General features: G+C 50.9%; 11 protein-coding genes across 11 annotated transcripts; 6 read left to right on the top strand and 5 right to left on the bottom strand.

Moving 5' to 3' along the window:
* Nucleotides 1-303: 303 nt before the first annotated feature.
* On the bottom strand, nucleotides 304-1080 carry AA0111_g9453 (hypothetical protein; the record flags this gene model as incomplete). The annotated part of the gene is made up of 1 exon (XM_028656013.1): nucleotides 304-1080. The coding sequence occupies one exon, from the start codon at nucleotides 1078-1080 to the stop codon at nucleotides 304-306; it is 777 nt and encodes a 258-aa protein (XP_028502916.1).
* A 992-nt stretch (nucleotides 1081-2072) lies between these two features.
* Nucleotides 2073-3618, top strand: AA0111_g9452 (CAAX prenyl protease 1; the record flags this gene model as incomplete). Its single annotated transcript, XM_028656012.1, has 4 exons — nucleotides 2073-2093; nucleotides 2145-2327; nucleotides 2386-3331; nucleotides 3383-3618. The coding sequence occupies 4 exons, from the start codon at nucleotides 2073-2075 to the stop codon at nucleotides 3616-3618; spliced, it is 1386 nt and encodes a 461-aa protein (XP_028502894.1).
* Nucleotides 3619-3802: 184 nt separating this feature from the next.
* Nucleotides 3803-4423, bottom strand: AA0111_g9451 (hypothetical protein; the record flags this gene model as incomplete). Its single annotated transcript, XM_028656011.1, has 1 exon — nucleotides 3803-4423. One exon carries the CDS (start codon nucleotides 4421-4423, stop codon nucleotides 3803-3805), a length of 621 nt encoding a protein of 206 aa, XP_028502896.1.
* A 1302-nt stretch (nucleotides 4424-5725) lies between these two features.
* AA0111_g9450 (hypothetical protein) lies at nucleotides 5726-6532 on the bottom strand (the record flags this gene model as incomplete). Its single annotated transcript, XM_028656010.1, has 1 exon — nucleotides 5726-6532. The coding sequence occupies one exon, from the start codon at nucleotides 6530-6532 to the stop codon at nucleotides 5726-5728; it is 807 nt and encodes a 268-aa protein (XP_028502895.1).
* A 1127-nt stretch (nucleotides 6533-7659) lies between these two features.
* Nucleotides 7660-8715, top strand: AA0111_g9449 (hypothetical protein; the record flags this gene model as incomplete). Its single annotated transcript, XM_028656008.1, has 2 exons — nucleotides 7660-8173; nucleotides 8273-8715. The coding sequence occupies 2 exons, from the start codon at nucleotides 7660-7662 to the stop codon at nucleotides 8713-8715; spliced, it is 957 nt and encodes a 318-aa protein (XP_028502891.1).
* A 1456-nt stretch (nucleotides 8716-10171) lies between these two features.
* Nucleotides 10172-11654, top strand: AA0111_g9448 (hypothetical protein; the record flags this gene model as incomplete). Its single annotated transcript, XM_028656007.1, has 2 exons — nucleotides 10172-10199; nucleotides 10246-11654. 2 exons carry the CDS (start codon nucleotides 10172-10174, stop codon nucleotides 11652-11654), a joined length of 1437 nt encoding a protein of 478 aa, XP_028502892.1.
* A 40-nt stretch (nucleotides 11655-11694) lies between these two features.
* On the bottom strand, nucleotides 11695-13604 carry AA0111_g9447 (Alpha-glucosidase; the record flags this gene model as incomplete). The annotated part of the gene is made up of 4 exons (XM_028656006.1): nucleotides 11695-12555; nucleotides 12616-13155; nucleotides 13211-13350; nucleotides 13415-13604. The coding sequence occupies 4 exons, from the start codon at nucleotides 13602-13604 to the stop codon at nucleotides 11695-11697; spliced, it is 1731 nt and encodes a 576-aa protein (XP_028502954.1).
* Nucleotides 13605-14631: 1027 nt separating this feature from the next.
* On the top strand, nucleotides 14632-16311 carry AA0111_g9446 (Maltose permease; the record flags this gene model as incomplete). Its single annotated transcript, XM_028656005.1, has 1 exon — nucleotides 14632-16311. One exon carries the CDS (start codon nucleotides 14632-14634, stop codon nucleotides 16309-16311), a length of 1680 nt encoding a protein of 559 aa, XP_028502979.1.
* A 601-nt stretch (nucleotides 16312-16912) lies between these two features.
* AA0111_g9445 (hypothetical protein) lies at nucleotides 16913-17593 on the top strand (the record flags this gene model as incomplete). The annotated part of the gene is made up of 1 exon (XM_028656004.1): nucleotides 16913-17593. One exon carries the CDS (start codon nucleotides 16913-16915, stop codon nucleotides 17591-17593), a length of 681 nt encoding a protein of 226 aa, XP_028502882.1.
* A 147-nt stretch (nucleotides 17594-17740) lies between these two features.
* On the top strand, nucleotides 17741-18487 carry AA0111_g9444 (hypothetical protein; the record flags this gene model as incomplete). The annotated part of the gene is made up of 1 exon (XM_028656003.1): nucleotides 17741-18487. The coding sequence occupies one exon, from the start codon at nucleotides 17741-17743 to the stop codon at nucleotides 18485-18487; it is 747 nt and encodes a 248-aa protein (XP_028502978.1).
* Nucleotides 18488-18658: 171 nt separating this feature from the next.
* AA0111_g9443 (hypothetical protein) lies at nucleotides 18659-19129 on the bottom strand (the record flags this gene model as incomplete). The annotated part of the gene is made up of 1 exon (XM_028656002.1): nucleotides 18659-19129. The coding sequence occupies one exon, from the start codon at nucleotides 19127-19129 to the stop codon at nucleotides 18659-18661; it is 471 nt and encodes a 156-aa protein (XP_028502976.1).
* Nucleotides 19130-19836: the final 707 nt, after the last annotated feature.

Genomic DNA, 19836 nt, shown 5'->3' with positions numbered 1-19836 from the left:
CGACGAAATGTCTAATCACAAACAACGAAAATATGAAAACAATCTCACTGCTAGAAGTCATATCACTGACGTTGTGAGCGATGTGGGAGATGGATCCCCTTAATGAATAGACGCCGAGAAGCAAGATGACAACAGTAAGACAGCAGTAAGACAACTTGAGAGACTATCTATACGTAGAGCTAACGCCCTTTTGCGTGCCGGCCAATCTCTCACTTCCTTATTCAACTAGAGAACAGAGCCCCACAAACACAATCACTGATGCGGTATTGTAACTTCACTTTCTGCAGTCCCTTTTGAACAGTCTCAAATATCTTCCAGATTCTTACAACTCAGTCTCGAAGGCGGTCTATCATCGTTTGCAATGATCCAGCGGAAAGCTGTCCTCGCTGCATCATCAGCTCTTGCATCGACGAGCTTGACAAATCTCGCATCTGGATCTCTTCTGTATGGCTCGTTACTTCCAATATGATAACGTGGCCAGTCTCCATATGAACTGTTTCCACAACCTGCACAGTTGACGCTATAGAAGTCGAGCGTCGTACCTTCCATCTCCGCGCGGTGGCTCAGCCCGCAAATAGTACAGACGTGGAGATAGCGGACTTCGCGATCTAGGCCAGGTGGTGGTGCTTGAATCATGCCGTACGGTAGAGGGGAAAGAATCTCCGAGGAATGACATTGTGAATAGAGTATCTCGCCGCAACGTTTGCAGACCAGGTGCTTGAAAGGGAACGCTCCCTTGTAATGCGTGATGATGTTCTCGTGGCGGCAGTGACAGCATCTCCATATCCCATCTCCAATCTCGGCGTCGCTTCGCAAAGCTCGTAAAGCAGGATACTTGTTTTCTTGTATTATGTAATGCTCGGTGGGTGCTTCGGCTGGGATGGCTAAGTTGAAGTCGTCTTGTACGCTTCCGGGTCGAGAGCTGTCTTTTGAGTTACGTTCGGCTGTTGGCAAGAAGAGATGATGGGATGTTGTTGGTGCGTCTGTCAGCGTATCGACCTTCTCGAAGACGCTCGTCAGTGTTGATGTAAATGCTTTGGATAGTCGTTTGGCGCGAAAGACACTGCTCTGATGTTTCATGACGAGCTAGGTTGGACAGTGTGGGCGAGGTAAGTGTTGGTGCGTGGATAAAATTGCATGTGATCACAGTGAAGAGACAGAGAATTGGTTACCTGTTCAGTTGCTCGCTCAGAGCGTAGTGGAGGTGCGATCGATCACGCCTTCCACCTTTCTTTCACCACGTATCTGCAAGGCAAGCGCGGCGAGACTCACTCCCGGCTTCGGCTTGGTTAGCTTCTCTCTTCGATCTTCCAAGTCTGAGAAGTAAGTATATACCCAAAAAGTATACTCCTGGTTTTGCTTTGCTATATATGCGCGTTCCAGTACAGTGGGTTCGCACATGTCTATCTTGGCTGTGCTGGACATGTCAGAACCAAGTTGGCTTCCTCGTCCCAAGCAACGTGTCGAGCAAACGCGTGCCAATACTCAGGTCCACCATTACGGAATGCATGTTCAACTATGTTCATAGATTCTGTATAGTATACTCCTGTGGTACGCGTCAGAGTGAGACAGAGGTAGTGGTAGGCAAAGTAAGCAACACTACATCAAAGAGAGAAACTTAACGTCTTCTTAGAGCAGGGTACTTCATGCTACTACAATAAGGCGTATTAAAATTAATGTAGATATTAATTAGGAATCTAGAAGTCTACAATACTGTTAATCTTTACAAGTTTTCTGTTAGAAGCTATTGTAAGCTGCAAGGTAAAGCTTGTTATCTCTATACATGTTCGGTTTTTCCCTTGTGTACGGTGCAAGTCGCTCTGCGTTGTAGAACACTCAAAAAAGGGATTTCCAGTTTCCTAGAAGTTGTGCTAATAGTCGAATATACTGTTAGACGATTCCAAGTCAGAATGAACAGCATGAAAGAAGAAAGAGAACGAGATGAACAAAGCCGTCCAGGGCTGTGACGTACCGTTGCGGAACCCTGCGTTAGCGCTGACGCGCGGAACATTGAAGGTTACGATCTGTCCTCGCGTGCCTCCGCTTCACAACCGACACTCACCATCATCGCCATGATCCAGGCATTCCTCCAGGCAAGCTTACGAATAGCCGCTTCCAAGTTGTAAAGTACTAACACAATCTAGCGCCTGGCCCGCTGGCTCGACCGGCCGCTCTTCCCATGGAAGCGCCTCGTCGTTGGCTTCTCCCTCGCAGAATTCGCCCTCGAAAACTGGCTTCTCTTCCGTCAATACCGTGTCCTCCAACGAACCACTGTCCCCAAGGCCCTCGACAAAGAAATTGAGAGGGACACATTCGACAAGTCCCAGGTACGCGCACATTCACTGCAGCCCCGTTGTGTTGAACAGCACTAACATAGCATGACAGGAATATGGTCGCGCCAAAGCCAAGTTCAGCTTCATCTCCGGTCTCTTCAACCAAGTCAAGTCTCTCGCCACGCTCTACTTCAATGTATACCCGCTCGTCTGGGCCGCCGCCGGCACCGTCGTCGCCCGCTATGCGCCCGTCCGCTTCTCTGGTGAAATCACACAGTCGCTCCTGTTCATGTACATGCTGGGATGGATCGATCTGATTGCTGGTCTCGGCTTCTCCTACTACCACAGCTTCGTGCTGGAGGAGAAGTTCGGCTTCAACAAGATGACGGTCAAGCTCTGGCTCACGGACATGGTCAAGGGCCAGGCTCTTGCGATCGCTTTCGGTGTTCCCATTGGAAGCGCTTTCCTGTCTATCATCAAGGCGACTGGCCAGGGTTTCTTCTACTACCTATGGATGTTTATGCTGGTCGTTCAGATTACAGGCATGACCATCTACCCGATCCTCATTGTGCCACTATTCAACAAGCTGGAGCCGCTCAAGCCAGGCAAGCTCAAGGAGTCTGTCGAGGCTCTTGCGTCTAAGCTCAACTTCCCTCTCTCAGAGCTACAGGTTATCGATGGCAGCAAGCGCAGCGCCCACAGCAACGCATACTTCACTGGACTCCCCTGGATCGGTAAGAAGAAGATTGTTATTTACGACACATTGCTGGAGAAGAGCACAGAGAAGGAAGTCGAAGCCGTCCTGGCACACGAACTCGGACACTGGAAGATGAACCACACCTCGCGACTTCTTTTTATTAGCCAGGCGCATCTATTCTACATGTTCGCCCTGTTCTCCGTCTTCATCGACAACCGATCGCTGTATGCCGACTTTGGCTTCCACAGGGAACATCCGACCATTGTTGGCTTCATGCTCTTCAACGAGATCTTGTCGCCCACCGACTCCATTATCAAGCTACTCCTCAACATCTGGACTCGCAGCATGGAGTACGAAGCCGGTATATACGCTGATCCAATCCAATACCTCGACCAACGCTAACATTCAGCAGATGCTTTCGCCGTGAAGCTCGGGTATGCGCGCGAACTCGGTGCCTCGTTGATCAAGCTTCAAATCCAGAACCTGTCAAGCATGGATGCTGACTGGTTCTACTCGAGCTTCCACCACTCGCACCCGATTCTGACAGAGCGCCTCAAGGCTATGAACTGGACTGGCGACAAGAAGGTCTCAGAGGATAAGGCGAAGGACGACGAGAAGCCTGTAAAGGCAGCGGATCGGGAACTGTAGGCGTGGATCTCGATCAGGATTTGTACAATATCGGGTATAAAAGGTCATGGGTACATGACCACGCAGTCGCGAATGCGATAAGAAATTCGTAGAATACAGCTCGAATGCAATGGCCAGTATATCTTTCGATCTCGTTGCAGCTTGGGCGCAGGTGTATCTCTCGAGGTCGTGATGCCTGATAGCCCTACTCGGTCGCCTTGCTCTTCGCGGCCTTTTCTTTCTTCCTCTGCTGATCTCGCTCTTTCTTCGCCCTCTTCCGCGCCTCCTTGTCTATCTGACCATCCGCTACGACCGGCTCCTCTGCCTGCTCGTTCTTCCTCTTCTTCCTGTCCTTGTTCTTGGGAGACTGTACTTGGGGCTCTTCACCACCCTCCTGTACAACATTCGTCCTGTCGCCGATCTCGCCGATTTCGATATCGCCTTGCTCCGCTTGGTATGAAGCTAGATCTTGCCAATCATCGTCGGCACCCGCCGCTTTCTTGCCTGTCTTGCCCTTTCCACCACTGACAGTGACATCGGCAGTGAAATCCTGCTGGTCCTCTTCCAGGTCTAGCGCTCGCTCTGGCTCTTGGTATTCGCCGCGCATACCCGCTGCTACACGGCGTAAGTGGTGCATGATTGGATTGCCCATGGCACCGCCTTGCGCATTGAATGCGACGCCTTCTGGTGTGATGGTCGCATCAGGGTGAAGGTGTGGGTGAGTTTCGGAATTTGAGAGGTACTTTTCGAGGATGCCGGATGCGTCGCTGAGGGAGATGGGCGCGCTGGAGATGTGGCGTCGCGGAGGAGGAGCCTCGAGGATCATCTTGGCGCTTTTGGTGGGAGGTAGAAAAAGTTGGTGGGTAGTTGATGTTGTAGAACGTGATAGAGAAGTTGCTCAGGTTTTTGGTAGCAAGCCGGCCAACTTTTTGCGCACGGACGGCAGCGATTGTGTTAGCTTTGCGGACTTCGCGACGGGCATGCCAAACTGCACGCTCGCATCTGCATATCGGGGCCACGCCACCACGAGAACGGTATAACAGGCAGAGAGGAGGCAATTGTGGCTCCAACACAAATCATGAACGCCTTCCGGTGCTTGAGGGTCGCCGCGCGCCCTGCAACCAGCGCATCTACACTCCTCAGACCACGCATAGCACCAACATACCAGTACATATCTCTCCCCAAGACCCTCCCGCCACGCATCTGACCAGCCTACCAGAATATCTACGCCCTCATCAACCCGCCAAATATCTCTCCTCACACCCCGGCGTCCCATACTGCCCCGCACAAACACCCTGCCAGCAGCCGGCAGCACATCTTTCGTACCCTCATCTTCCGAGACACTAGACCTCGCCTCGAAAATCTCCTCACATCCTGGTCTGGGCAGCACACAGATCCGATGCGGTCCGCGTGATACATACAACCCAAGTCATCTGGTGCGGAAGAGGAGACATGGATTTCTTAGCAGGATTAGGACGAAGAAGGGGAGGAAGATGATCATGAGGAGGTTGAAGAAGGGAAGGTGGAATATCAGTCATTAAAGAACTGTCCATAGAGAGGGGTGGCGGGTTTGACTGCTGGATGATTCCCCAGGTTCCCTTCATATGCGAGCAGCAAGAGCGCTATGTGTATATTGAATGTACTGTGTGTATGCGTACTCTGCATCTATAGACATGTACTATATGAGACGAGAGAAACCAGTAGTCCTCACCGTCGCATCCACTGATATTCCGGGTCTCCTTACGTGACTTCTGTCGCTGCCGATGAGTCTCGCTGACCGACATTGCTTCGACCAGCGCAGGTATTACCAGCCCCAAAGTCACAACCTGACACTCCTTTCTGCGAAATCGGATCTCTCCACATCCCACTTGCTCTCATGTTGACGATGCGATCGGCAGAAGCGCTGTAAGACTTGGGCAATCGCCACGCATCTGCCGAATGGTGATAGACAGGCCACGGATGGTTGCTGTTGGTACCAAAGAAATCTTTCCAAGATCTGGTTCGGAGCTTGATGGCTTTCCAGATGCATCTCAGGCCCTGACCTCGTTGCGAGAGATCGGTAATTGGTTTTAGAAGGACGGTCATGTCCACTTAGATGTAGTGTCTGAGCGCCAACATTGCCATCGTATCACTTTGGCATCGAGGATTCTGCATCTTCGGCCTTTGCCTCCTCTTCCGTCTCCTGCGTGCCGTCCTCTATGCCGTCCTCTATTGCTTCCACAAGCTTAAGCTCTTCGTCAACCTTATCAATCTGCTTCAAGATGAATGCGATTGTTGCGTCTCTCGCCTTGTCCACCCTCGTTAGCGCATCCATAGTCATCTTGCCGTAGTCCTGCATCTTCTGCGGTGTCGGTGGCGCAGGCTCCTCGTCCTGCAACTTCGCCTTCTTTTGACTTAACAACTTCCGCAGTGCGAAGATGTTGTAATCTCTCTCCTGTAAATTGTTCACAAGCTCTTTGCGCTTAGCTTCCTCATCAATTCGTTGTTTCTTGGTAGCCTGCTCTTTCTTGATCTCGGTATCAGCGTTTTTCCATTTCCAAATGGCTTCTTTGGCACAGTTTTCAATGTGCGTGAATCGTATGGGACCGATGTTTTGCCCACCGTACCAGCGCGCAACAACCACAACGCCTTCGGTCTGCGTATCTCGTAATACATTGCTCAATCGACCTCCAGCCCACTTTTCGCCGTCATCATCGTGGCCAAGATCATACAAGGTCCGGGAATCTGGCATCAAAGACTTTTGTCGTGATGGTTTCCGCCATGCTGCGATTTTGTGGGTTGCAGTCCTGAATTCGGGGAGTGTCTGGAGGACTTTGGCAGATAAGTTGGGAGAGAACGCAGCTGCGAAAGTGGAAGTCTGCTCTTGTATTTTTGAAGAGCGATATATTTCTGATCTGGGTTTGGGGGATGGAGAGCGTTCCCTTTTCATAGCCATTTCTCTTATTGGATTGGTTAGATTGAATGTCGTGTTGTTCAAGTTAAAGAAAGGACGGGTGGCTGGTAAGATGGCAGGGTTGTAAACTGAGGCGTGTCGCTAGCGCAGATTCCAAAGAGACATCGTGCCGAGTGGTCAATACTTCTTCGATGAACATCATCCTCGTTAATCAAGGTTTCATCAGTTTACCTAGCTCTTCCGAATACCAAAGGTCATGTGTAGGCACAGAGCCTGTCTGATGCTCTTCACTAGGTGCACAGCATCTTTCTTCCGAATCATGAAGGATTCCGTAGTGTGCTCGTCATTGGACTCTCCTCAGATTATACGATGTGCGTTCATTTTGTATGAAGATATCATCCTACTAAGCTCAAAAATGAGGCGGCTTGCTACATGCATATTGCCTTTGCTCGGGCGGCCTATCAATAAACCTTGAAAACCAGACTTGATCAAGTCGGTCTCTTATCACCACGTCATGAAACAAATCCTTGCTCAGATACATATCTTCACCAGTGTTCTCTTTACGTACAGTTTCCCTCTCCTTGTCACCGCTACATAGTCACTATATGGCCGGTGACAAATTTGCTCTCTGATTTTCTTGCCGATAACGCCACTGCTACCTGCCGGCGTCTTTGATCTTTCACTTCTCACTTTAACGAACACGTCACATCACGCGCACGAGTTCGCAAACTACAATATCCATACCGCTTACTCGTCATTAGGATGCCTCGCTACGACTTGAGATCCGCATCAAGCGAGCGTCTCTTACTGCTAGCGCGCCAGAGAGTATATAGGCAGCCGTCTCTGACCTTCTACACTGACTTTCTACCACCCACCTCCTGCTTCGGTATCACCAATATCTGGCCTCTTGATATTGTTCCGTTTCAACGATTCAAAGTAAGCTCAGACAACTTGTTTGGCGCAAAGCTTTTGCCCTCAACAGCGACACGGCTTTCATTTGTCTGAGCGAGCTTTTCGCTCCAATCCACCAATTTGCATCTGACGCGAAAGTTCTTGCTAACTAATCGATTGATTGACAGATCCGGATACTTTATTCGAAGATTCCAAGACATCCTCTCCAGTAAGCTCAAGCTTCGCGAGTCGATTGTTCATAGGGGCCAACAATCACTATGGGCCGATTCGACACCCTAAACAACGAGACCAAAGATTTGGTGGAATGCATTCTTCCCGCTCTAGCACAGTCATTTGGGATCACCGACTGCAAAGAAATCATTCCCGAAGACATCCGTATGCGCGCCTGGGACTGTGAACGCCGCGACCACATCAAGGACAAGACTGAGAACAACCCTCGCAACTGGGGTGTGCAGTTTCTGAAAGATCTGAGGGCTATTTCGCGTCTCAAGAACGGCAACTTAGATCAATTTCAAGTCGATCTGCGCGCAAAAGTCGCTCTTCATGAACCTAAGCATCCGTGGTGCCGTCTAGCCGATATCAAGGAGCTCAAGCTTGATTATGAGCACCCAGAGCGCCTCATTCAAGTCGACAGGGAGGAGTCAACAGAAGAGTCTTCTGAAGACGATTACTTCGAGGAACTTGTAGAGCCAGATCAACCCAAGGGATCCAAGAAGCGACACGGCAACCACGAGCTCTACGAGGCACGCGTTGTGGAAAAGCGCCGCAAGAGTAAGTCGGCCCTTCTGGCATACCATGAACGATGCAACAGATGTTCAGTTGTTCATTGCGAATCATTGAATGTGAGACCAGCTGATTGACACCGAACAGAGGCACCTGGCCGTCTCCGCCGCTCGCCGTCTGGCGGCTTCCAACGTTACGACAAATACGCCAACAAGCGCAATCGCTCCATTCGCACCAGCGCCACTCCTGAAGGTCGCCGCCCCGCCATTCATCGTCCCACTCGAACCATTCTCACCGACGATGAAGACTCCATCAGCTCTTCCGGCGGTCGTTCTCTTCTCCCCCATCCGACTCCTGCCTTCTCCGTTTCTCCTGGTCCTCAGGGAGGGCGCATTTACCCTGTTGAGACCGCAGATACATCCAACGAGCCTGTCGCGGTTCAGAAGCTACAGGCTGAGTTGGAAGTTGCGGAGGCTGAGCTCAAGGCCGCTCGTCTAAAGTACCAGTACCTCCAGGCGAAAGAGCAGGCCGAGAATGAGTCCATGTATGGTGGTAGCGGTGTTCCGGAGCTTTCTCAGAGGTTTAATTAGGGACGTTCCGGCGGATCTTGCTGGGGGATTTGGTAACTCCTTGGGGTGGATCCAGGCTGTACATGGTAGGATGAATGTATGTAAGGCGTTGACAGGACGTCTATGGCAGGAAGGATGAGACGGCGTTTATGATGGCAGCAGTAGAGATCACGATCATTGCTGGCAGAAGGCGATTGCAATTCCATAGGCTTCTTTTCTCTTCCGGAGTCAATTGTTCAAGCTCATTCTCAATGCTTTTCCCATGCTGTTGCCATGCCCAGGTGATACACGTGGAGGGAAGTCATGGCCAACATTGCTTATTTGCACTCGCTGCTTGATCTGATCCTGGGATGCTTATATCTGCTATCATTTGCTGGTGTGCATTCCGCGCGTCTCGTGATTTCGGGCCAGGCAGATATGGTTTGTGAATGAGGTGCTCTGCAAGTAGTTGCCGCTTGACTGCTTCGATATCCTCCTTCCTCAATTTTACTGTTTATCAAGCCTCAAGCTGACACATGTTCGGTCAAGTCAGTTCTGAGCGATGAAACCATGGAGAGGTTTCGGTTGTCCAAAGATTGTGGAGGTGGGCAACTCTTTTCGATCTCAAGCCGAAACTGCACCACAGCAACTCCAGATCCGCATTTTGTCCGCAGAAAAGGGTCGGGAATCAAGTTACTCAAGTCGCGCGTAAAAGAGTATCCCTCTTAGACAAGGATAGTTTACGAGCAACGGATCTTCCAAGCCAGCATTACTAGTATTCACTTGATCTGTAGCTGTGCAGGGATACCTCCCGGCCGTTGCATGACTGGCACGCTCGGCAGCGTTTCCTCCTGGTTCGGGCGTAGTTAGTCAATGCATTCTCCTGCAAAGCGATTTTCTCAGAACTATGCATGCCATTACATGTAGGTAAGCTTACGCCTCCGAGGACATTACAAGCTGTCATGCATCTACCCCACATTTCATCCTTACGGCTCAGGTACGCGTTTCTAGACTATTCGGCACGACTTCTATACCACTCGCACCTGCCTGTTTCGCGGGTCGAGCAAACCCATTCTGCGGGCGAACCAATTAGGAACTACGCTCCGTTAGCGCGTCTCCGCAAGCCTTCCCCAGATCGCCTGATCATCCCGACTCCGAGGCTCCTGGTTCTACAAAATTATCATGCACGCAACAGGAACCGTTACCATGGAGCAGCCATCTCAAAAACGAGTATCGAAAGCGTGCGACGCGTGCAAAAGGAGGAAGGTGCGGTGTAATGGCCAAACGCGTTGTCAACAATGCGCACATCTCGGTTTGCGGTGCATCTACTCACCGTCCGGCAAGCAGAGGTCTCAGGGCAAGAGAGGCCATATTATCTCAGAGTTCAGAAACCAGACCTCCACCCTGCCAACGATATCGCCTCCAATACTGCCAGCTCATTCCGGGACGTCCAGCTTTCAGACACCGTACAGCCCCGTCTCGCCGATAGTTGACCGTAATGGAGGCACGCCGAGTATGTCGCGCTGGTGACTTCAACCCCAATGAAAAAATGCTGCTGCTGACTCAGGGCAGCATTTCCCTCGCCATCATCTGCATCACAGTACACCAAAGCTTATTTCCTCGACCTTATCCCAGATTATGTGGATGGGGTGTATCCCGTACATCCGGTCATTGCCGAATATGAGCTTCGACAGTACATCGAGGTCATGGACAACGATCCAGATGTTCGCTCGTTCGTCTTCGCTTTTGGCGCTTGCACGCTGAATCTTACGCGTTACGGTGACCAAAGAACAGACGAAGTCGTTCAAACCATCGAGAGCCTCATGGACTACTCGATCGACACCATGAGGCGAACACACAAACATTGTCAAGTGTCTGTCATGCGAGCTGTCCAGTCGATGTTCATTCACAACTGCCTCATGAGCCTGTCAGGTAGCGACAGCGCGTTTTACTACATGCGAGACGCCATCACGATCATTCAGCTTCTGCGGATAGACAACCCGGAAAATGTGGCACAGCTATCCCCTCCCGAGCGATCGCGAAGACAGCGGCTGTACTGGCAAGCGTACATCCACGAGCGATTTCTAGCTATTTTAGACTACCGACGAGCTATTTTACCCCCGCTCTTCACACTGCCTGAAGACGATCCCACCCTTCCGATACAAATTCACGAGGGTTTCAACCAAATCATTAAGCTTTTTCGCATGCTCGACACGGAGTTCCTAGATAGTTGGCTTGATTCCCAAGGAGGTAGCGTAACTAGCACCTGGGTTGAGGCCAAATCGCGCGAGCTTGAAGGCGATCCTGAAGCCGATGCCCGAGAGCTGGCCATGTTGTCAATGATGCAACGGGCCGATTTATGCATCACCCGTGAGTGGCTGCGCACTTTGGTCTGGCGCTTAGCTATGAGCCAGACCCTCCTATCTTCCCGATCATCGAAAGAGTGTCTATCGCTCTTGTTTCCAGTACGACTGTCACAGACGTTACGGCAACAACTATCCAGCATGTCGCGCCAAGATATCGAAGTACATGGAAGCAGCATCACTCAAAAGCTCTTCGAAATTACGGACACCATTGCTGATGTTCTGATTCATGTCCCTGCAGCGACTATCGATGAAACAGCACTACGGGTTGATGATTTCCTTTTCATCCTGGACTTTGTCTTGTTGATTCCACATCTTGATCAAACACGGCGGGGAATTTTGCAAGAGAAATTGTTACGACTACAGACTATGTTCCCTGAAGCACTCAGCAACGCTAGCTCGCCGAACTTGCCACTTGGCAGTCCTGGTGGCGCGAATGACCCTTGGTACCAGGTTACGCAGTCGAAGACAGCTGCAGGATTAGAAGATTTGGCCGACGAATTGGTGCAGACCCAAGCCCAAGAGATCCCCAGATTGGAGGTGAGAAGTGGGCAGTTGGCTACTTGGAATAATATCTCACATCGTCTATCGATGCAGGTCGCTCATGTAGCTCAGTGAGGTGTAGCATCAAGCAGAAAATCTGTTCAGGTGATGCTATCTACGCAAGTAAATAGATCCTCCCTTCAAAAGCAGCCAACTTCTTCTCCTCGCAGTCATCAACACTGCTAACAAGGAGGTCCATCTTCTTGCCCATCACGCTTTCTGGGAATACCAGATCCTTCTTTTTGTCCGTGAAGTTGCAAATGCATACTGCCTTCTTCTCGTTCCATGTCTTGCTGAAAACGAAGAAATCTTTGCTCTCCAAGTCCAAATCGTCGTACTGACCGTGAACAAGGAGATCGTTGTGCTGTTTGCGCACTTGTAGCATACGCTTCCAGAAAGCCAGGACGGAATTCTTGTCGCTTTGTTGCTGGGTGGCGTTGCATACATCCGCATCCTCGAGGGGCCGCATCCACGGTTTTGCGGTTGCGTCCGGAGGCGAAAAGCCGTTGTGCGGTGCAGTCGACCAGCTCATTGGGACACGAGCATGGTCTCTAGCAAGGTGCTGAAGCGATACATGGGCATCTTCGAGGGCCTTGGAATCGTTGTTTGTCCGCGCAGCTACCATTTTGTAGTAGTTCGACGACTCGACATCTTTGTACTCGCTCATATCCCAGGTCAGAGGGAAGTTGGTCATACCAATTTCCTGGCCTTGATAGATGAACAGTGTGCCGCTGAGTGCTGCCATCATCAATGCGAGCATCTTGCCGCCTGCGACGCGGTGCTCGGGCGCATCGGAAGTGAATCGCGAGATAGACCGACTTTGGTCGTGATTCTCGAGGAAGACAGTGGTCCAGCCATCTGAGGGGGAGCGAATTAAATCTTGTGTGCGGGCTATCGCACGCTTGAAGTCTGGAAGTGTCCAGTTTTTGGGTGTGGTTTGGAATTTGTAGGGACCTTGACCGACGTCGACGACGTCCTACAATACTTGTCAGCTGGTGCAGTCTTTTATGATTCTACCGTGTCGTGGTCTACTTACGAATTGGAAGACCATGTTTAGCTGCTTCTCTTTTGCGCTGACGTATTCTAGTACCCTCTTCATATCGCGTGTGTGCGGACATTCGCCAACTGTCATGGCATCGTACTTCTCCAAGATCTGGTTCATCTCATTCAAGAACTCTGCCATCCTTGGACCATTGCAGTACTGGTATCCAGCAAACTGCCATTCCGAACCTGGATCAGTGACTGGGGCGTCTAGCATCTCACCCTTGCTGTACATGTTGACAGTATCAACACGGAAGCCGTCGACACCACGCTGTAGCCAAAACTCCATAGCGGACTTGTAGATGGCTTGTCGAGTCTCTGGATTTTCCCAATTGAGATCGGGTTGTTCGGGGCAGAAGAGATGGAGGTAATACTCTTGGGTGTGTTCATCCCATTCCCAAACACTCCCTGTGAAGTTGGAGACCCAATTGTTGGGGGCTTTGCGCTGGCCGTCAACATACCGAGCTGGTCTCCAGATGTACCAGTCTCTCTTGGGGTTATCTTTTGACGACCGTGACTCTTGAAACCATTTGTGCTTTCCAGAGTCAGCTCTGTGCGGGTATTGACGAAAATATACAGTCAAGGCATACCTGGTCAGAAGTGTGGTTGACTACCAGATCTAATATGATCTTCATGCCTCGTGAATGTGTCTCAGCAATCAGTCTCTCCATGTCTTGGACGGTACCATATGGTCTGTACACATCCTCATAGTCACGAATATCATACCCCACTGGAGTTTGGGTCTCCAAGTCAGCGTGTGTGTTGTATGTACTTGGTACAAAGACGTTGCTTACTGTCGACTTGAGGTGAATCGTACATGGGACAAATCCAAATGACGTCAACACCGATAGAGCGGATGTAGTCCAGCTCTGAGATGATGCCATTGAGGTCACCAATGCCATCGCCATTGGAGTCTTTGAAGGAAGCAGGGTATATCTGGTACACGACACCATCCTTCCACCAAGGCCTTTGAGGAACAGTCATTGTGATGCTGTTAAACTTTTGTGTCGTTTGTAGAACGCTTGGCCACCTGAGTATTGTAAGAGTAGTACGCAGCGTCAAAAAGGACAAGCGTTCGTTCGGTGGCTTGAAAACGGCACCAGCAGCTTTCTTATAAACGTCTTGCAATATGCGCCTTTATCAGATGGAGTGAGTTGTCGTTGAGATCTAATCATCGGATTCTGCACGTGGAGGCCCCGCCCCAAATCCGGAAGAATTCTCGGTAGGATTGTACAAGTGCTCATTCGCTGAACATCGGACCGGCTCTCTGGAGCTGGAGATCCCCACAAAACTGAGCGACAGCTTCCCCACAGATGTTTTCCATCACATACGGTTCCAACGTTCTCTCCCGCAAAATCCAGCACTACGGGAAACAAGCGAGGATGGGCGCGGGGAGATGGTGGATACGCGGGCTATCGATTTGCCTGTGGACATGAGCCGACATGCGGCGAATAACATGAAGCCCTGTGAACTGCGCCAGCCCTGGAACGGGTGCACAGTCGCCCCTAGCATCAAAGCAAACCTTGAACCGTCAGTTGCTTGCCACACGAGTAGTTTTCTCCTGCCTCTCTGCGATCTCGGGCCGAGAATGCCCCAATCAACGCGTCAGATTTCCCTCCGAGAATTTTCGACGGCACGCCCTTGTCGGCGGTTCTGTCCAGCTACAGCCTAGCCTTTCAGCCATGTCCTGAGGGATGGTTGCGCGAACAACATGGCCTCGACATCTGCAAGAGTGGCGTCCCTCCCCGCATCCTCTGGCTCACTCCACCATCCCCGGCTTCTGACTTGGCACGAGCTCGGCCTGTACATGGGTATTGCGTGTCTGGAGTCGTGAAGTTATATAAGTAGAACGACGAGATCCATCAAGAGAGATCACCATCCAGCTTCAAGTCCCACCAGCTCCACATCAGGGGAAGTCTGGGTTTGACCCACAGAATCCTTCTTCATCTTTTTGATATACCCACAATTGTCAATACGTTTCGATATCGTTGCGTTCTTCGACACGGCCACGATGTCCCATCGTAACAGCAGCGTCGTCGCTATCGATGCGGAACAGGCACGCCGCCTCTCAATTGCCGTCCCGGACATCAAACAAGTCGCCCACGATGCCGGCAACGCGACGCGATCAGAACAACAGATGACCTTGCGACAGGGTGTCAAGTTGTACCCAAAGGCCATTGCCTGGTCGGTGCTACTTTCAGCAGCCATCATCATGGAAGGCTTCGACAAAGTCTTGATCGCCAATCTGATGGCAGTGCCTGCCTTCAAGCAAAAGTTTGGTCAACAGCTCCCCAACGGCGATTGGGAACTCACAGCCGCCTGGCAAGCTGGCCTTACAAACGGTGCATACGTCGGAGAGTTCACGGGTCTGCTCCTGAACGGTCTTATTGCGGATCGCTTCGGGTACAAGAAGACAATGATCGGCGCGCTATTCGTCGTCAACCTCTTCATCTTCATCGTCTTCTTTGCGCAGAACATCGTCATGCTACTATGCGGTCTCATCCTGTGCGGTATACCGTGGGGTGTCTTCCAGACCCTGACCTGCACCTACGCTGCAGAAGTCGTACCGGTTCCGCTCCGCCCAATTCTTACAACATACGTCAACCTCTGCTGGGTCATCGGTCAATTCCTCGCCTCAGGCGTTCTCAAGGGTGTGGCCGAGCGCCCCGACCAATGGGCATACCGCATTCCATATGCTCTGCAGTGGCTCTGGCCACTTCCTTTGATGATCGGTATCTCTTTCGCACCTGAATCACCATGGTGGCTTGTCCGAAAAGACCGCTATGACGAAGCCAAGAAGATGTTGATGCGCCTGACATCGCCAGAGAAGCTACCCGACTTCAACGCCGACGAGACCATTGCTATGATGCGCCACACCAATGCCATGGAGATGGCAGTTTCTGAGGGTACTTCATACTTGGACTGCTTCAAAGGCACCGATCTTCGACGAACTGAAATTGCTGCCATGGCATGGTTTACACAAGCTTTCTGTGGAGCAGGTCTTATCGGCTATTCAACTTACTTTTTCCAGCAAGCAGGCCTTAGCGACGAGAACGCCTTCTCCATGAGTCTTGGACAATACGCGATTGGCGGTGTTGGTGTCTTCGCGGCCTGGATCTTGATCCAACGCGTAGGCCGCCGCACTTTGTACGTTTACGGCGATCTCGTCATGGTTCTGCTCTTGAGCATCATTGGAGGTCTTGGTTTCATTCCAGCTGGCAACACTGGTGCGCAATGGAGCATCGGCGCTATGCTTTTGCTTTTTGCTGCTGCATACAACTGCACAGTCGGACCTGTCTGTTACTCAATCGTCGCAGAGATCCCATCCACCCGTCTCCGCCAAAAGACGGTTGTCTTGGCCAGGAACTTCTACAACTTCGGTTCCATTATCGGCAACGTCATCACCCCACGCATGCTCAACCCTGGTGCTTGGAATTGGGGCGCAAAGAGTGGCCTATTCTATGCTGGAACTTGCTTTTGCTGCTTCATCTGGGCGTTCTTCCGTCTTCCTGAACCAAAGGGCCGAACTTACGGAGAGCTCGATCTCCTCTTCGAGCAGCGTGTTCCTGCCAGGAAATTCAAGAGCACAGTCGTCGATAGCTTCCATGTTAGTGATACCGAGAGCGAGTATGCTGAGAAGAAAGGTGTGTCGACGCACCTAGAGCAGGTCAATTCCAGGGATGCTGCTTGAATCGCTTTGGGGATAGCAGAAAAGGCTTGATGATTTGTATATATTATCTTTGATGAACCTACCGATCTGTTGTAAATAGAAGACATTCTTTCCAGTGTAATAGAACATGTTCAACATAATCCAACATGATGCTACTTCGAGTGTTTTCAAGCTTTGTTGCAGCAGTAGCATGCGATAGTCGAGTCTTGGAACGGAAAGCAGGGATGGCTCGCTACGGTTGCCCAGTCGTGGTTCGATAGCGGGGTAAGTCAACTGGTACCTACGGTGCCTAGGTGATTCCTGCGTCCTCGCTTGCTCTCTCCAGGCACAACGTGGCGTTCCTTACCCCATCAATGTGGGTGAGAAATTAGTAGTGCGGGTCCGGACTGCATCGTATCGTCACTGGGTAATTAGTCATCATTCATCGCGATGCCAAATGTAGGGAGACCCTCTCCAGGATGCAAGACTTGTAGGGACAGGAGAATCAGGGTATGTAGCGCAACCGCGACCAGGCGTCTAGAGTGCTAACCTGCTGCTGAAGTGTGACCAGAAGCGGCCCTCATGCTCACAATGTCTTCGCGCAAGCAAAGAATGCCATGGATATCGGGATCCGGTGTCGCTGATGTTCAAGAACGAAAGCCATGTCGTGGCGAAGAAGGCAGAGAGGCGCTACGAAGAGCTTGCCAAGTCAAAAGAACCAACAACACCTTGGAGACGTGGAGAGCCGGCTAAAATTAGAAGCTTGCAGAGGATGTATCCGGTGCGGATACCACCAAGTGCTGAGATGATTGTGCAACCTACGCCGAATATCGACGCGCGAGCCCAAGGGTACTTCCTTGCCAACTACGCGGGCACTGCCGACTTCCCCCAAGGAGGTCAATTTGAGTGGATTCCTCAGCTCCTATCTCGGACGGATGTCGAGGGCAGTCTTCGCGAAAGCTTTCGAGCCCTGAGTCTAGCTGTCTTCTCCAATACAGTAAAATCTCCTGCCATCATGCAGAAAGCACGGATTGCATACGTATCCGCGTTGGAGGAGACCAACAGAGCACTCATGTCGCACGAAACAGCCATCAAAGACAGCACCGTGGTCTCCGTAATCCTACTTGGTATGTACGAGGGCACGAGATACACGGACAAGAGCTCTATAGCCAGATGGTCCAAGCACGTCAGCGGCGCTTACACGTTGTTCATGCTCCGAGGAAAGTCCCAATTCGATACAGAGCTTGGACGGCAGATATTTTTGCAGTCTTATGGTGTTGCGTTATTCTTCACGATGGAGTTGGGAACGAACATTCCAAGTTAGTAAGCCCCTGTTCGAAGTGCAAGTGAAACATGTGCTTACTTCATAAACGAAATTTTAGAGGGGATGCAAGAGTTATATGATCAGATACCGACAGGCGGGGGATTCCAGGAGCTCGGAAAAAAGTTTATGATGAGCATACTGCATCTCATGCACGCTGTTGTCAAACTCAACCAAGACAAAAGCTACAGCCCCGTCGAGATAATCAACAAGGCCAGGAAACACGACCAAGAGCTAGAAAAGATCAAGGCTTCCCTACCTCAAGTATGGCAACCCATAAGAGTCCATCTCAAGGCGCCTTCGGACCACTACTATGGAAATCTGTATAGCCTCTGTCTCCATCCCGTCATAACTCAGATGTGGAACTATACGCGGTTTCTTGGGATCCAGATACACGAAATCATAAGAACGAATCTGGTCAGGCTTTATGAGGAACATGCGCCACCAAGCTTCGATGTTGCTTCCCTAAAGACATGTATACAGTTTGAGGAGGACATACTGCGGGCTAATATCGCGGCAATCATCTCCGCGGTGCCTCAAATTACGGGTATGGTACCATCACCTGCACAGCCTTTCGCACAAGGGAAAAAGACCGATGAGGATTCTCCAGACGAAGATGTCATGAGAGAACCGGGCACCTTTATTAATTCGGTCGTTTCGCCAAGGCTGATGCAGATCATCCAGCCAATATATACCGTGGGTATGTGTGTGCTTATTACACCTGGTCTGCGGGAGTGGATCATTAAGATTCTCCATTTTGTTGCACTGAGAATTGGGTCGAGACAGGCAGTCGTTTTTGCAGCTGAGCTACAGGAGCTTCAGGAACATGAACCAACGATAGCGCGTGATCGTGAAGACATAGCTGAGTGGATAACGTTGGGTTCTGGAGTAATATGAGAGTCAATAAGGGGCGCAGCAAGAGAATTATCTTAATGACTCTTCTCTTTCAACCTTCTTGAAATAATGAACAAGGGGTCGAAACGAATATGAATATTGGGATCTCGTACAGACTCGGACCTTTACATTCATACCACACACAAGCGTGCACACGAAATCATTTCTCAAGGTCTACAAGTTCTTCTTACCCTCCTTGTTCTCAGCTTCACCAAATCCCACTCGTGCCAGAAACGCCAGCCTCACCAATCCTGCAAATGCCGTGATTCCGATACTTCCCCAATCTTCCGCCCTCCATGTCCCCATGTCTAGTCTCTTCTGCTTAGCCAGAACCTCCCACACCGCCCAATAGTATGCCAAATCGACGACGAAGCAAGACAACTGGACAATGCGCCAAACGTTCATATCCTGTGTGTAACGTAGTAGAACAGCAGATATAATGCCAAAATTCAGCATACCGCCGCCGCGCTGCTTCAGGATCATAACATGACCAATGTCCGGAGTGGGAGAGGGAATATGCGATGAAAGGACAGTGGTAGGCATGAAGAAGTCCATGGTCGCACCCCAGGCGCAGATTATGGGGTCGACATAAGTAAAGAATATGCGATAGAAGGCGGGTATAGAGGGTGACGTGGGCTGAGACATGATCGCGGTTTGGTTATCCGATCTATGACTCAAGATGTCAGGCACGAGGATAGCAACGTCTTTACAAGGCCGAGGTATGTAGACTGTCTGTCAAGACTGGTGACGGTGTGCGTAGTAGTGTGGATGGAATGTGCGACTCAAAGTGTCCCTTGTGCTTGACCACATGTCAGCTTCGCGCCCCGCGTTAGTCGCTCTAACTGCTTCGGTGCTGTGCCGCTATAACACCGCAGACTAAGTCGCTTGTGATTAGACCCGTATACCAACACAATCCATAGTGCACACGGGCTTCACCTTGATCCTTCAGCTTCGAACTTTCTGTTGTGGTGGTGCAGCGCGTTGGTGACCGCAATGACGCAGCGCCATCCCGCCTGTACCTGCACAGGTGGTGTCATCCTCGATCGCTCACAGACGGGTGTATCCTGCCTGCCTTCCTCCACCAACTCCAATGACAGAACAACAACCTACACGATCTGTCAAGATCTCAAGTGAACCAACCTTATGCGATGATACTACCTAGTGTGCCTAGGTAGCTAGCGCGGATCACCATGGTGTTGGACACCTGAGGTGTCGTCACGCCGCGAGCGAATACTGCATGTGGAGGCTGTTGCGTCTTTCCACGCCTCGCAAACTCTTATCCACTTCATAGACGAACCCACTGTGCAGCACACCTTTGGGGGCTTGTCTCAATCTGTGACAAGACTTCATAG

The sequence above is a fragment of the Alternaria arborescens genome (assembly GCF_004154835.1).
Source record: "Alternaria arborescens strain FERA 675 chromosome Unknown contig_27, whole genome shotgun sequence".
Taxonomy (NCBI): domain Eukaryota; kingdom Fungi; phylum Ascomycota; class Dothideomycetes; order Pleosporales; family Pleosporaceae; genus Alternaria; species Alternaria arborescens.
The sequence above is the reverse complement of the archived record's forward strand: the minus strand, read 5'-3'. Positions and strand labels throughout refer to the sequence as shown.